General features: G+C 42.8%; 2 protein-coding genes across 2 annotated transcripts in view; one reads left to right on the top strand and one right to left on the bottom strand.

The window, feature by feature from the left end:
• FNTA (farnesyltransferase, CAAX box, subunit alpha) overlaps nucleotides 1-15,142 on the bottom strand; it is a 41,396-nt gene that overhangs the window by 19,967 nt on the left and 6,287 nt on the right. Inside the window, exons 3-4 of the mRNA XM_073598064.1 lie at nucleotides 4,179-4,293; nucleotides 678-782 (exon numbers count right to left, since the gene is read on the bottom strand). Coding sequence (XP_073454165.1) covers nucleotides 678-782; nucleotides 4,179-4,293 — 220 coding nt within the window. The remainder of the gene's footprint in view (nucleotides 1-677; nucleotides 783-4,178; nucleotides 4,294-15,142) is intronic.
• Nucleotides 10,609-15,142, top strand: part of LOC141107380 (thymosin beta-10-like) — a 40,987-nt gene continuing 36,453 nt past the window's right edge. The window contains exon 1 of the mRNA XM_073598086.1: nucleotides 10,609-10,761. The gene's annotated coding sequence lies outside the window, so the exon portion shown is untranslated. The remainder of the gene's footprint in view (nucleotides 10,762-15,142) is intronic.

Below are 15,142 nucleotides of genomic sequence, written 5' to 3'. Positions count from 1 at the left end.
TTCTTACCTTGGGGGATATATAGTAAAATCACTGCCACTTTCTCTCCGGCTCCCTCCACCTGACAGCCTCGTGGTCCCTCTTCTCCTCTCACGGTCCTCCTCTCCCCTCCTCCCGCTCGGCATGTTGGGGGCTGCAGTGCACTCTCAGGGAATCGTCCTGGGCCTGCTGGTATCCAGGACTACATGTCCCATAATCCTGTTGTTGTTGGTTTCCCAGCCATTGGCCCCGAATGTAGCCAATAGGAGCGGGCATTGCTGGGTTAATGAGAGCTGCTTGGCTCAGGAAGGAGGAGGAGGAGGAGAAGGAGGGGTGGAAATCACCCGCAGTTGCTGCTCTGCCTGTGTCCCTTTACAGAGCCTGTCAGTTTTGGCACCGCTACCCTGTGTACTGATGGGGGGGGGGGGGATGGGGGGATGGGGGGTGTTTGTGGGCATCAGCACAGCCTGATCACAATTGACCCGTTGCCACGCCGCCCTGATCCACCCCTACCTGTCACCAGCTCAAACAAAAGTTAGGAGCACACAGGGGAAAATGTGCACATCTCACAGGATGTACCAAATATGTTTATTTTTTATTTGTTTGCCTAGACATACACCAGGGTCAACAAAAGTTTTTTTTAAAACCATCCGTGCACTGTACACTAAGGGAGGTCATAGTTATACGCTTTCATTCTTACCAGACTTGGTAATTTTTTGGCTGGTCTTCAATAATTGCTGAGATATAGTTCATTTCCTCACGCAGATCCTTCTTCAATGACTGCAATAGTACTCTTCTGTAATGCCTAAAACAGGAATGGCGGAGGCATTTTTATTAGTTCATGTTAAGTTTTGCATTGAGTCAATACAAAAAAAGCTTGAGAGATTTACATGAGAGAATAGAAGGCATACAGCAGCATAACACTATAATTTTCACAGTTTCCCATAGTCACAGAGGATTTATTCTATTATATCTTAGAAACAGAAAAGTGACGGCAGACAAAAATAAAAGTAATCCATAGTGTCTGCTCGTTTTTTTTTTTGTTAACTTTTTTTTCTCAGTATAGATCTAGGTTTGTCCCAAGCATGTCTGAAGCCATTTACTGTTGACCGACTCACAACCTCTGCTAGAAGTTTATTCCAAGCATCAACTACCCTTTCAGTAAAATAATAATTTCTGAGATGAGTTTGGAATTTTCCTCCAGTTAGCTAGAGGCTATGTCCCTGTGTTCTTGATATTGGTTTCATATTGAAAAAAACTGCCCCCCTGAACCTTATTTACCCACTTGATGTATTTAACCACTACCGGACCGCCGAACGCTGATATACGTCCTTACTTTGAGGACGGATATCGTTGTTATGGCAGCAGATAGCTGCCATAACCCCGGTATCCTCATGTTCAGCCGGCGGTCCGCTACAAGATAAAAGTGGTCTCTGTAGTGGAGGCGATCCGGTCCTTCTCCTAGCTAAACGTGGAGACAAGTGAGGGGAAGATGGCCCACACCCATCTCCATGACTTTGCAGGGCAGAAGCGACGTCAAAACGTTACTTCCGCCCATAGCTCTTAAAGTGGTTGTAAACCCATTACAACCACTTTAACCTACAGGTAAGCCTAGATTAAGGCTTACCTGTAGGTGCAAGAAATATCTCCCAAACCTAAAAGGTTTGGGAGATATTTGCAGAAATAGCGGCACCAATGTCAACAGCGCATGCGCCGTTGACATTGGGTGCAGGCGCACTGAGCGTAGCGTTTCTAACGGCGATCATACCATTAGTGGCGGCACCAGCGCACATTTCGCAGGAGTGACGCCATCGTGGCTTCGGCCAGTCACAGTGCCGGAGCCGCGATACCCGGGAGTCACTCCTCCGGGATAGATGGCGGCGTCGTCGTAGGAGGCAAACGAGGGCCGAGGCGGGGGCTTCGATCTCAGGTAAGTAATTTATTATGAGCTAGTATGCTTTGCAAACTAGCTCATTATGCCTTTGTCTTGCAGGGTGTATTTTTTTTTTTTTTTATCAGAGGCTTTACTTCCTCTTTAAAAGGGCCATTTTTTTTTTTTTAAATCATTTTTTTTTTTTTTTTTTTTAATTATTTGTATTGCATTAAAGTGTAAATATGAGATCCGAGGTCTTTTTGACCCCAGATCTCATATTTAAGAGGTCCTGTCATGCTTTTTTTATATTACAAGGGATGTTTACATTCCTTGTAATAGGAATAAAAGTGACACTTTTTTTTAAACTGTAAAAAAAATAAAAAATGGTAAAATAAATAAATAGTTTTTTTTTTTTTAACGCACCCCGTCCCGCCGAGCTCGCGTGTAGAAGTGAACGCATACGTGAGTAGCGCCCACATATGAAAACGGTGTTCAAACCACACGTGAGGTATCACTGCTATCGGTAGAGCGAGAGCAATAATTCTAGCCCTAGACCTCCTCTATAACTCAAAACATGAAACGTGTAGAATTTAACCGCTTCCCGATCACCACACGCCGATGTACGTCGGCAGAATGGCATGGGTGCGCAAAAGGGCGTACCCGTACATCCCTTAATGCCGGACTAGCAGGTGCGTGTGCCCGCTGCACACCATGGGAGCGTGCCCACGGGCTCGATGTCTGCAGGTGACCCGTGATCAGCGACGAGGAGAGGCAGAACGGGGAAATGCCATATAAACAAGGCATTTCCCTTTTCTGCTTAGTGACATGTTAGGGATCTACTGCTCCCTGTCATGAGCCCATCCCCCTACAGTTAGAACACGCTGAGGGAACACATTTAACCCCTTGATCACCCCCTAGTGTTTAAGCCCTTCCCTGCCAGTGACAATTTACTCAGTAATCAGTGGCTATTTTTAGCCCTGATCGCTGTATAAGTGTCAAAAGTGTCCGATCTGTCCGCTGCAATGTCGCAGTCCGATAAAAAAAAAAAAAAAATATAAATAAAAATGCCATAAATCTATCCCCTATTTTGTAGAGGCTATAACTTTTGCAAAAAGCAATAAATATAAAAGTTTGTGTTTATTTTTACCAAAAATATGTAGAAGAATATATATTGGCCTAAACCGAGAGATAAAAAAAAAAAAAAAAAAATTTCTATTTTTTTGGGGATATTTATTATAGCAAAACTTAAAAAATATTGCTTTTTTTTTTCAAAATTGTTAGTCTTTGTTTATAGCGCAAAAAATAAAAAAAAATGCAGAGATGATCAAATACCACCAAAAGAAAGCTCTATTTGTGGGAGAAAAAGGACGTCAATCTTGTTTGAGTACAGCATTGCACGACCGCGCAATTGTCAGTTAAAAAGACGCAGTGCCAAATCACAAAAAATGCTCTGGTCATTAAGGGGGTAAAATCTTCGGGGCTGAACGCTGCCTATGGAGATTTTTAAGGGTAAAAGTTTGTCGCCATTCCACGAGCGGGCGCAATTTTGACGCGTAACATGTTGGGTATCAATTTACTCGGCGTAACATTTTTCACAATATAAGAAAAAAAAAATTGAGCTAACTTTACTATTGTCTTATTTAATTCGAAAAAGTGTATTTTTTCAAAAAAAGTGCGCTTGTAAGACCGCTGCGCAAATACGATGTGACAAAGTATTGCAATGATCGCCATTTTATTCTCTAGGTGGTTATAAAAAAAAAAAAAAATGTATAATGTTTGGGGGTTCTAAGTAATTTTCTAGCAAAAAAAAAAAAAAAACCCCAAAAAAACTGTTTTTAACTTGTAAACAACACATCTAAAAAAGAGGCCTGGTCCTTAAGTGGTTAAAGGGTTTCAATCAGGTCTCCCCTTTCCCTTCCAACCCCAGACTGTACATATTAAGTTCCTAAAGAAGTCTCTCTTTTATCCCCCACACCTTTCACCATTTTTGTTACCGGCCTGTGGACTTACTCTAGCTTGTCAATTTATTTGTGTAAGTGAAGTCTCCAGAACTCGACAAAAATCTATTTAGAGGAATCATGACCTGCTTTGTCCTGCTGGGGATCCCGCTAGTGATGCATCCGAGAATTCTATTCGCTTTTCCCACTCTATAGTCACACCGTTTGCACATCTTCTGAGTTATGTTATGACAGAACAACTTTGCTGATATATAAAAAATCCAAAATGTTCAACCATTATAGAACACAGTGCCAGTGGAATAGAATGTTATGCTATATATGATAGGGATGCTGCAAGGATGGCCAGACACTGCTTCAATTTGTTACTCACCATACTGTGTAGTTTGCAGCATTCAGCTCAATGGCATCTCCTGTCAGTTTAAAAGCTCTATCACTTCTCTCATCTCGCTGAAGTACAGCACGGAAATAATCATAAACATCCCGAACTGAAAAGCAATTGTATATTATAAATAATGATGTACTGGAGTCTCAAAACTGAAAAGCAAAATCGCATAAAACTACAAATTCCTTGACAAGTGAAACTATATATGCATTTCAAGTGTGTATATCAGTTTGGTTTCATTTTAGATTTAAAGTGATTGTAATCCCCATTTGGTTATTTTCAGGCACTCACCTGTCTTCCATAATGCAATGTCTCCTGTGTATCTGTTTTTATTTAAAAATACCGTTCTATACTGTATTTCTGAGCGGCGCTCACATGACCGGCTGCCGCTGCCTGTCCCGATCCGAGAGGTACAGCAGGAGGGGCCGAGACTCCCCCGCTGACGTCAATCGGGGTAAGAGAAGGGCAGCCAGTCATGTGAGTGCTACTCGGAAATACGGTATAGAAGGGCATTTTTGGCAGAAACAGGCAGGATCAGCCATGTATTTTGGGTGATACAGGGGGCCAAATGACACAGCACAAGCACTGTTCTGTATAACATGCTTTAAGGGATCAGGATCAACTCCAGCCAAAATGTTTATATTGTTTTGGATAGAACTGTGAATGTTTAGAGTCCTTGTAAGTTTTTTATTGCCATCTGTGTCTCTTTTGGGATGATTCCCCTTATTTCCTCTCAGGGCAAGATGTGGTGGAAAATCTCCTAGATGACAACACAAGTATAAACCAAGGACACATATGCAGCAGAATGTGGAGGTGTTAGAACTTCAGACAATGGGATAGATTACCAAAACTGGAGAGTGCAAAATCTGGTGTAACTCAGCATAGAAACCAATTGGCTTACAGGTTTTTTTTTTTTTTTTTGTCAAAGCTTAATTGAACAAGCTGAAGTTAGAAGCTGATTGGTTTCAATGCACAGCTGCACCAGTATTTGCACTCTAGTTTTTGTAAATCAATCTCAATGTTTTTATTGTTGTCCGTAACTTCTCCTAGTGACAACTAAACCCTAATTTCTTATACAGGCGTCACAATGACGACCTTCCCCCCCCCCCCATATACATAAACCTTTTGTAAAAAATTGTGGCTAGCTTTAAATGTACATCGACTACATGTATAATTGTCATATATTAATCATGTAATGCTACTTTATTTTTGGTACAGATAAGGACTATGTCAGGCATACTTCTTACCTCTTGTCTGCCCCACTACTAAAAATGCAGACTAGAATTCTCAAATATATATATATATAAAAAAAAAAAAAGCCGACAATGTATAAAATGTCTTACCTCTGAGATGCTGAGAGCTTTCCACTAAGTGCTAGTTCTAGACTGGTACATTAACCCAGGGGTGGACAATTTCCAGTAGCCATGCCAACTATAAAAAAACTCTGTTGACCAGATCGATTGAGAGCAGAGTCGGGCCAAGACACTCAACTTGTAAGCAATAATGTGGGGGGCAAATCGGAGGTGGGAGCCTCTCTTGCCTCTGCAGTTGTCGACTGAGCAGTTCTCTCCAAAACCAAAACTCCACTCCACTAACAGTGTGCCACTCGCCCACTCTGTATAAAAAGGACAGCGTCCAGATATCATGGAGCTCCAATGATTACACAGGAAGAGTCACATTTCCCTTGTGTAATTTGCAAGAATGAGTTATCAGTATGACAGCTCAGTTCCTGCTTCACATTAATTTATGAATGAAAGCTACTACTGTACGTGTTACCTGTATGCTGGCTGACTGAGGGGTCCCAGAGGTACCTAACCTTACACGTGTACCTTAGAATCCTGTCCAGTGTCCTCCTGTTGTGTGCTGAAGGAGCCTGAGGTCTTTTTTCATATCAGCATCACGTAGGGCTCCTCCTGTTTGCTGTATGGTCAGATGGGCCCCAGGGAGTCCTAACCCTAAATATTACAATTTGCATCCCATAAAATTAAGGGGGGGTGGTGGATGTTCTACTTGGTGATGGGGTGACCTATGCTGTGTAGTGAGGTCGTGTGGTAACAGAGGGGCTTCTGGTATTCAGATGGGTCATACAGGTTGACTGCTGTACGAAGAAGGGTCCTGTACAGGGATAAAGCAGCCCCTGGTATAAACTTTTTAACTGACAACACAGCTCTTGATATACAGAGGAGTTCCTTGTGGTGATGGAGGGGTCCCTGGTGCAGAGAGGGTCCTGTGTAGTGATGGATGGGCACCTGGTGTGCAGAATGATCCTGTGCAGTGATTATTAATCTATAGTGAACCCTAGTTTTTGTTAAACCCTTTATTTCCTTAATACTTTTTGTTTGCGCTTTTGTTAATCATTTGTATATAAACATTAAAGAAAAAGAACAGCCAAAGCTCATTTGGCTGTACTTCTCCTGTGGATCACAGGAATGCAGTTCGTTCTGCACTCCTGTGACCCATGTTCAGCAGATAGCGGGCTAAAGCCTGCTGTCGGCTGATGCCAGAGCCGATCCAGGCTCGGGAAAGATCGCGACCATATGGTCGGGATCTGCCCACATGCCCAGACCAACACCTGGCTCAGCCTCTCAGAGAGCCCTCTCCACAGCCTAGTGCATCAGTGAGCGAGGAGGGGCAGAGCAGACAGCGGTGACTGACAGTCATCAGCTCTCTGCTCAGGGAGCTCTGAAAACCGAGCGATCAGCAGTGTTTGATCTCTTGTTTCTTAGCCTTAGTGGCGACGGGGGACAGACGCAGCATCGGCCTGATGCTGCTCCACCTAGGCAAGTATGATTCTAAAAACAAAAACAATTCCAATACTTCTCTTTTAAATAAGCGTTTGGCTGCGTTTGTAGCACCGAATAAAGTCCTTTGTACCAGAAACAAGATTCTAGCGCCTTTATAAAAGGAACATACGTGGAATAAATGTAATTTAACCCTTATTATTTTATTAACTCCTTAATTGCCTTACCTTAGCTTTTTCTTTTTACCGAACTGAATTCGTGTTAGCTTTTGTAGCGCCAAATTAGTCAAGGGGGAGACGCACTATGGCAACCTCACCTCAGGTGACAGAGGACCTTGTCCCTGCACTGATTTAGGGCTATCTCAGGTGAAGACACAGGCTGAAATCCCAAGCGATTGTTAGGTAAAGCCAACACTGCATGAGAACATAGCAGCTAATATGGCTGTATTGACAGCTGGCATTGTGCGAGACATACAGAGCAAGTTTGCCTTTCTAACATATGGGTAGGACTTGTCTCAGTCTCTCACACACAACGTTGGCTGTCAATATTGTCACATTATCTGCTACGTTCTCACCCCTATGCCCCCCCCCCTTCCCCTCCCCCCCCTGCAAGGGATAAATTCTTAAATGTTCGCTTTTGCCTAGGGGTAGAGGAATAAAAAGAGAAGACCTTATTCCTAGCTCCAGCAGGTGCGACTGGTCCTCTGCAGCCTAATCTCTAAGGTGCTCCCGGCCATACATTGGTAAAGTAGATGTAAACTCATTTAATTAAATAAAAAAAAATTTAAAAAATGCTGACAGACAGGGCTTTTATGACAGAAGGGACCTTTATTTATATTTTTTTCCCAAAAAGGTTAACTCCTTTAATCAGTTACAGCAGCAGTTTTTTTTTCCCGTTTTGGGATAAGGGTTTTAAATAAATAAAAGCTGATCATTGTGGGCACCTGTCTATGTTAAATGGCTTGTCTCAACCCTGCAACTGCAAGCTGGACAGCTGGTGAGCAAAAGCAAAGATGGCAGTTATTCACAGAATTTCCTAAATGTAACTGTTTTGAGAAAGGGTTACATTGATGGGTTTAGCTCTGTTTTAAAGGAAATTAGAAAAATAACGGACTTACTGGCCAAATTACCCCAATTTTTTTATATAGTGTGAAAGATGATGTTATGCCAAGTAAATAGATACCAAACATGTCACCCTTTATAATTGCACGCACTCGTGGAATGGCGACAAACTACGGTACCTATGAATTTCCATAGGCGACGCATTAAATTTTTTTTACGGTTACCAGGTTTGAGTTACAGAGGAGGTCTAGGGCTAGAATTATTGCTCTTGCTCTGACGATCGCGGCGATACCTCACATGTGTGATTTGAACACCGTTTACATATGCGGGCGCGACTTCCGTATGAGTTTTCTTCGCTGCGCGAGCTCGTGGGGACGGGGCACTTTAAAAAAATTTTTTTTTTTTTTTTATTTATTTTTTTACTTTATAAATTGTGTTTAAAAATTTTTTTTTTTTTTTTTGCTGTCACAAGGAATGTAAACATCCCTTGTGACAGTAATAGGTGGTGACAGGTACTCTTTATGGAGGGATCGGGGGTCTAAAAGACCCCCGATCTCTCCTTTGCACATCAAAGTATTCAGATCGCCGAAAACGGCGATTCTGAATACTGTATTTTTTTAAAAAAAACCGGCGCCATTGGCAGCCGAGTAAACGGGAAGTGACGTCATGACGTCGCTTCCGCGTTTACATTGAGAAGGCTGGAATGAAGCCACCCACAGCTTCGTTCCAGCCCGCCCACAGCCGCCGGAGGCAGCCGATTGGACACCGGGCCTCCCGATCGCACGGGAGGCCCGGTAAGAGCGGCGGGAGGGGGGGGGGGAATGTCCCCTCCCGCTCCTCCGGTATAACAGCCGAGCGGCTTTTAGCCACATCGGTTGTTATACTCTGGTAGCCGATCGCCCGCTGTAAACAACGGTACCGGGATGATGCCTGCAGCTGCGGGCATCATCCCGGTATAACCCCGGAAAGCCGAGTACGCATATCTGCGTACAGTCGGCGGGAAGGGGTTAATACCGCTTTAAGGCTGAACTCTCTCTTTTCACTAGAACTGAATGGAATGATCAGCCCCAGCATAGATACCTCTGTAAAAATGTTGCTCTGTTGTCTGCAGATCCCCTGATATTCTGGGTTTAGTTGTGTTTTTGTACCATGTGACATTCTGTATATCCTGCTGTAGACAGTCTCTTCCACGGCCACTTCCTGCAGAATTTCTAGCCTAAAACACTCCCCTCTGTAGTCTTTTGTGCAAATGATGCAACTTCCTTCACAGCTCTGATGGTGGGTGGAATTGAATACATTCTAATTGCATTCAGTCCAGCCTAGTCATACCCATAGGCAGAGTCCAAATATCCCAAGTCCCACCTCACAGCATTATTCAAATAGGAAACCCCTTCATACATAGCTTGTTCTGAAAGCTAGCTGTGCTGCTGCTGGGCAGGTTTGTATGGATCACAATTAGAATTCAGTCCTGCCCAGATAAATACGCTGACCAGTGTGAACGGGGAGAATCCCACCCCTCAGATCCCACCCTCCCAGAGCCCAGCTCTTTGTGAACTGATACATTTACATATGAAGGAAGCACCTTCAAAATATCCTCCCATAGTCCTTCCTCTACAGTCTTGCTATAGGCCATTATTCATTGGCAAGCTGCAAGACAGGAATGACACAAGAGCAGGTATGATAAATTTCCCCTTTTTCTGGATGACTGAATTCGGATCACTCTTCAGAGTGCATTTGACAGGTGGTGAGAAGGATTTGTATCACCTCCTCATCACCTATTTCAACCCCCTAAATGCTGCAGTACTGCACTGCAAACATGCACATGGTGCACAATTGCAGTGTGGCTCCATTCACTAGAATTGGTTGGGTCTGGCAGGCAGTGGTGCCCACCAAGCACAACAGGAGGTAGAGTTCCCACCACAGCCATGAAGACAAGTACCACAGTCATAGCATGTGTTCACCCCCAGCTGCAGCCTCTTCAGCTAAAGGGGGAGCAGCTGGGGGGCGGTACAACCTTGTGGTTGTGATGCATTTTTACACCAATAATTTAAACAAACCCTAAGACGACAATGATTCCAGTACGGTAGGGAACCCTTGCATCTAAGGCCCCATTCACACTTTGTGTAGAAGGAGTGTGCGTTTATGCTCACAATAATTTGAGTGTGTTTGGTGACTCACACACACTTTACAACAACCAAAAATTTGTGTGTGACTAAATTGAGTCGTGTGTGTGTGTGTAAACACTATATACACACACACACACATTACAAATCAGGCCTGCAAAGACAATTTGCTGTTTCTCTGTTAAAAAGAATGAGATAAAATCAGAAAAAAAAAAAAAAAAAAAAAAAAAAACAACATGATCGTATGATCAGTCTTAGATTTCTGTGCCCTTTATAGCTAGAATAGAACATTTATTGTCCAAGAGATGGTTTCTAAGGCTACACGCCCTGCTGTACAGCACTCTGTTCACTCTAGAGAGGAATAGATTGCTATTGGTGAGAGCTGAATTCCAATACTTTCCTTTCATCACCCATATGAAGGCTCAAAAACCCACGGTAATCCTAGGACCCACCCACATCAACTCCCAGAACTGCTACAAGTGACTCCCATAGCCCAGCCTGAAACCAAAAAGGCTCAAAGCATGATGGGACATGTAGCATCAGGACTGGTAAAGGGAGAAAGCAGGACGTCAGAGAACTTTAAAATAAAGCCAGGAGAAGGAGTGACATCACAGACACAGAAACCTGCTGTATACAGCTAAAGGAGGTAAGTTACACATAAGCTAAAAGTGGGGTTGTGATTCATTTACATGTACAATTCATCTGTTTTGGGGAGAAAAGGCTGAAGTTCTTCTTTAACCACTTCAGCCCCGGAAGGTTTTACCCCCTTCCTGACCAGAGCACTTTTTACAATTCGGCACTGCGTCGCTTTAACTGCTAATTGCGCGGTCATGCAATGCTGTACCCAAACGAAATTTGCGTCCTTTTCTTCCCACAAATAGAGCTTTCTTTTGATAGTATTTGATCACCTCTGCCGTTTTTATTTTTTGCGCTATACACGGAAAAAGACCGAAAATTTTGAAAAAAAATGATATTTTCTACTTTTTGTTCTAAAAAAAATCCAATAAACTCAATTTTAGTCATACATTTAGGCCAAAATGTATTCGGCCACATGTCTTTGGTAAAAAAAATGTCAATAAGTGTATATTTATTGGTTTGCGCAAAAGTTATAGCGTCTACAAACTAGGGTACATTTTCTGGAATTTACACAGCCTTTAATTTATGACTGCCTATGTCGTTTCTTGAGGTGCTAAAATGGCAGGGCAGTACAAAACCCCCACAAATGACCCCATTTTGGAAAGTAGACACCCCAAGGAATTTGCTGAGAGGCATGTTGAGCCCATTGAATATTCATTTTTTTTGTCCCAAGTGATTGAACAATGACAAAAAAAAAAAAAAAAAAAAAAAAATTACAAAAAGTTGTCACTAAATGATATATTGCTCACACAGGCCATGGGCATATGTGGAATTGCACCCCAAAATACATTTAGCTGCTTCTCCTGAGTATGGGGATACCACATGTGTGGGACTTTTTGGGAGCCTAGCCGCGTACGGGGCCCCGAAAACCAATCACTGCCTTCAGGATTTCTAAGGGCGTACATTTTTGATTTTACTCCTCACTACCTATCACAGTTTTGAAGGCCATAAAATGCCCAGATGACATAAAACCCCCCCAAATGACCCCATTTTGGAAAGTAGACACCCCAAGCTATTTGCTTTGAGGCATGTTGAGTCCATGGAATGTTTTATATTTTGACACAAGTTGCGGGAAAGTGACAAATTTTTTTTTTTTTTTTTTTTTTTTGCACAAAGTTGTCACTAAATGATATATTGCTCACACAGGCCATGGGCATATGTGGAATTGCACCCCAAAATACATTTAGCTGCTTCTCCTGAGTATGGGGATACCACATGTGTGGGACTTTTTGGGAGCCTAGCCGCGTACGGGGCCCCGAAAACCAAGCACCGCCTTCAGGATTTCTAAGGGGGTACATTTTTGATTTTACTCCTCACTGCCTATCACAGTTTCGGAGGCCATGGAATGCCCAGGTGGCACAAACCCCCCCCAAATGACCCCATTTTGGAAAGTAGACACCCCAAGCTATTTGCTGAGAGGCATGGTGAGTATTTTGCAGCTCTCATTTGTTTTTGAAAATAAAGAAAGACGAGAAAAAAAATTTTTTTTTTTTCTTTTTTCAATTTTCAAAACTTTGTGACAAAAAGTGAGATCTGCAAAATACTCACTATACCTCTCATCAAATAGCTTGGGGTGTCTACTTTCCAAAATGGGGTCATTTGGGGGGTTTTTTTGCCACCTGGGCATTCCATGGCCTCCGAAACTGTGATAGGCAGTGAAGAGTGAAATCAAAAATTTACGGCCTTAGAAAGCCTGAAGGCGGTGCTTGGTTTTCGGGGTCCCGTACGCGGCTAGGCTCCCAAAAAGTCTCACACATGTGGTATCCCCATACTCAGGAGAAGCAGCAGAATGTATTTTGGGGTGTAATTTCACATATTCCCATGGCATGTTTGAGCAATATATCATTTAGTGACAACTTTGCGCAAAAAAAAATAAAAAAAATAAAAAATTGTCTCTTTCCCGCAACTTGTGTCACAATATAAATTATTCCATGGACTCAACATGACTCTCAGCAAATAGCTTGGGGTGTCTACTTTCCAAAATGGGGTCATTTGGGGGGGTTTTGAACTGTCCTGGCATTTTATGCACAACATCTAGAAGCTTATGTCACACATCACCCACACTTCTAACCACTTGAAGACAAAGCCCTTTCTGACACTTATTGTTTACATAAAAAAATAATTTTTTTTTGCAAGAAAATTACTTTGAACCCCCAAACATTATATATTTTTTTTAAAGCAAATGCCCTACAGATTAAAATGGTGGGTGTTTCATTTTTTTTTTTCACACAGTATTTGCGCAGCGATTTTTCAAACGCATTTTTTGGGGAAAAAACACACTTTTTTACATTTTAATGCACTAAAACACACTATATTGCCCAAATGTTTGATGAAATAAAAAAGATGATCTTAGGCCGAGTACATGGATACCAAACATGACATGCTTTAAAATTGCGCACAAACGTGCAGTGGCGACAAACTAAATACATTTTTAAAAGCCTTTAAAAGCCTTTACAGGTTACCACTTTAGATTTACAGAGGAGGTCTACTGCTAAACTTACTGCCGTCGATCTGACCTTCGCGGCGATACCTCACATGCATGGTGCAATTGCTGTTTACATTTGACGCCAGACCGACGCTTGCGTTCGCCTTAGCGCGAGAGCAGGGGGGACAGGGGTGCTTTTTTTTTTTTTTTTTTTTTTTTTTCTTTATTATTATTATTTTTTTATCTTATTTTTAAACTGTTCCTTTCATTTTTTTTTTTTTAATCATTTTTATTGTTATCTCAGGGAATGTAAATATCCCCTATCATAGCAATAGGTAGTGACAGGTACTCTTTTTTGCAAAAATTGGGGTCTATTAGACCCTAGATTTCTCCTCTGCCCTCAAAGCATCTGACCACACCAAGATCGGTGTGATAAAATGCTTTCCCAATTTCCCAATGGCGCTGTTTACATCCGGCGAAATCTAAGTCATAAAATGCTCGTAGCTTCCGGTTTCTTAGGCCATAGAGATGTTTGGAGCCACTCTGGTCTCTGATCAGCTCTATGGTCAGCTGGCTGAATCACCGGCTGCATTTTCAGGTTCCCTGTTGAGACAGGAGAGCCAGAGAAAAACACGGAAGACGTTGGGGGGGAGGGGCATTCCCTCCCACTGCTTGTAAAAGCAGTCTAGAGGCTAATTAGCCGCTAGGATTGCTTTTACATGAAAGCCGACCGCTGGCTGAAAAGAATGATACCAAGATGATACCTAAACCTGCAGGCATCATTCTGGTATAACCACTCAAAGTCGTGAATGGCGTACCTGAAGACAAAAAAATGGTTAACAATAAAGCACAGTAAACGGTAAGGTATAAAAAATTGCATACCTGAAAAGCAAACATGATAAAACATAATAACAATAAAACATTGCAGAATAGAATACAGTAAAAAAGAGCAGAACAATAGAGAGAGAGAGAACAATAAAACGACAACTATTTTTTTTTATTTTATATTTTTGTATGTGTTTTTTTTTTTTTTTTTTTTTTTTACACTTTTTTTTGTAACTAACTTTTATAACGGTAACCGGTTCCAGGTTCGGGTCTCTCAAAATGCGATGGCATCTTGGGAGACCCTGTGAAAGTGTGCCTAGTCTGTGCAATGCTGTACCCTACGCTAATACTCAACTAGTGAATGGTAGCGTTCAAAACATTCACCAATGCAAAGACCAGGATTGTCAGGACAGGAGGGACAATAACAGAGGGTGTCACGCCTATATCCGCGCTTGCTGCAGACACGACATCTTTTTTGGGGGGGTTCGTTGGGTAGGGGTACTCGGGAGGACATAAAGAAAATGCCTCTCATGCAGCCGACTGCATTTGGTTGGGGATGTGAATGGGGGAAGTACGGGTGCTGCAGAAGCGGTGGGTTCCCAATTAGGATTGGCGAATGCAGCAGGAAGGGCACTATGGGCACGACGGGCCTGTGTTTGTCTTCTTGGTGGCAGCGGGACACTACTTGTGCTTGCCACCTCACCAGCTTGAACTGCACTTATGGGACTCGCCACGTCACCAAGTGTTACTGCAGTGCTGGTTTGACTACGACCGGGGTGTACTAGGCCGCTGGTGCTTGCCAGTTCACCAAAACGCTACCAAAAAAACTGTTAGCGATCGCAAGGATCAGGCCTGACTCTGCGAACGCTGCAGTTATGCGTTTAGTGTTTTGTAAGTGTCAGTGATGGATCGATACTGCACTTGGGTGGGCTGGGCCGGGTGGAGGGGCAAAACGCAGGTGCTAGCAGGTATCTGGGCTGATCCCGCTAACACTGCGTTTGTGGGAACCCTAAACTGCTGGGGACGCTAGTATAGATCTGATCGGATCAGATATTGATCCGATCAGATACTATACCACTAAGGGAGGCGTATGCTGCGTGCGTGGGTGTTAGCGGTACTGGCGCTAACCTGACACTGCTTG

Source organism: Aquarana catesbeiana, linkage group LG01 (assembly GCF_042186555.1).
Source record: "Aquarana catesbeiana isolate 2022-GZ linkage group LG01, ASM4218655v1, whole genome shotgun sequence".
NCBI lineage: Eukaryota > Metazoa > Chordata > Amphibia > Anura > Ranidae > Aquarana > Aquarana catesbeiana.
This window is presented reverse-complemented; position numbering and strand designations above follow the sequence as displayed.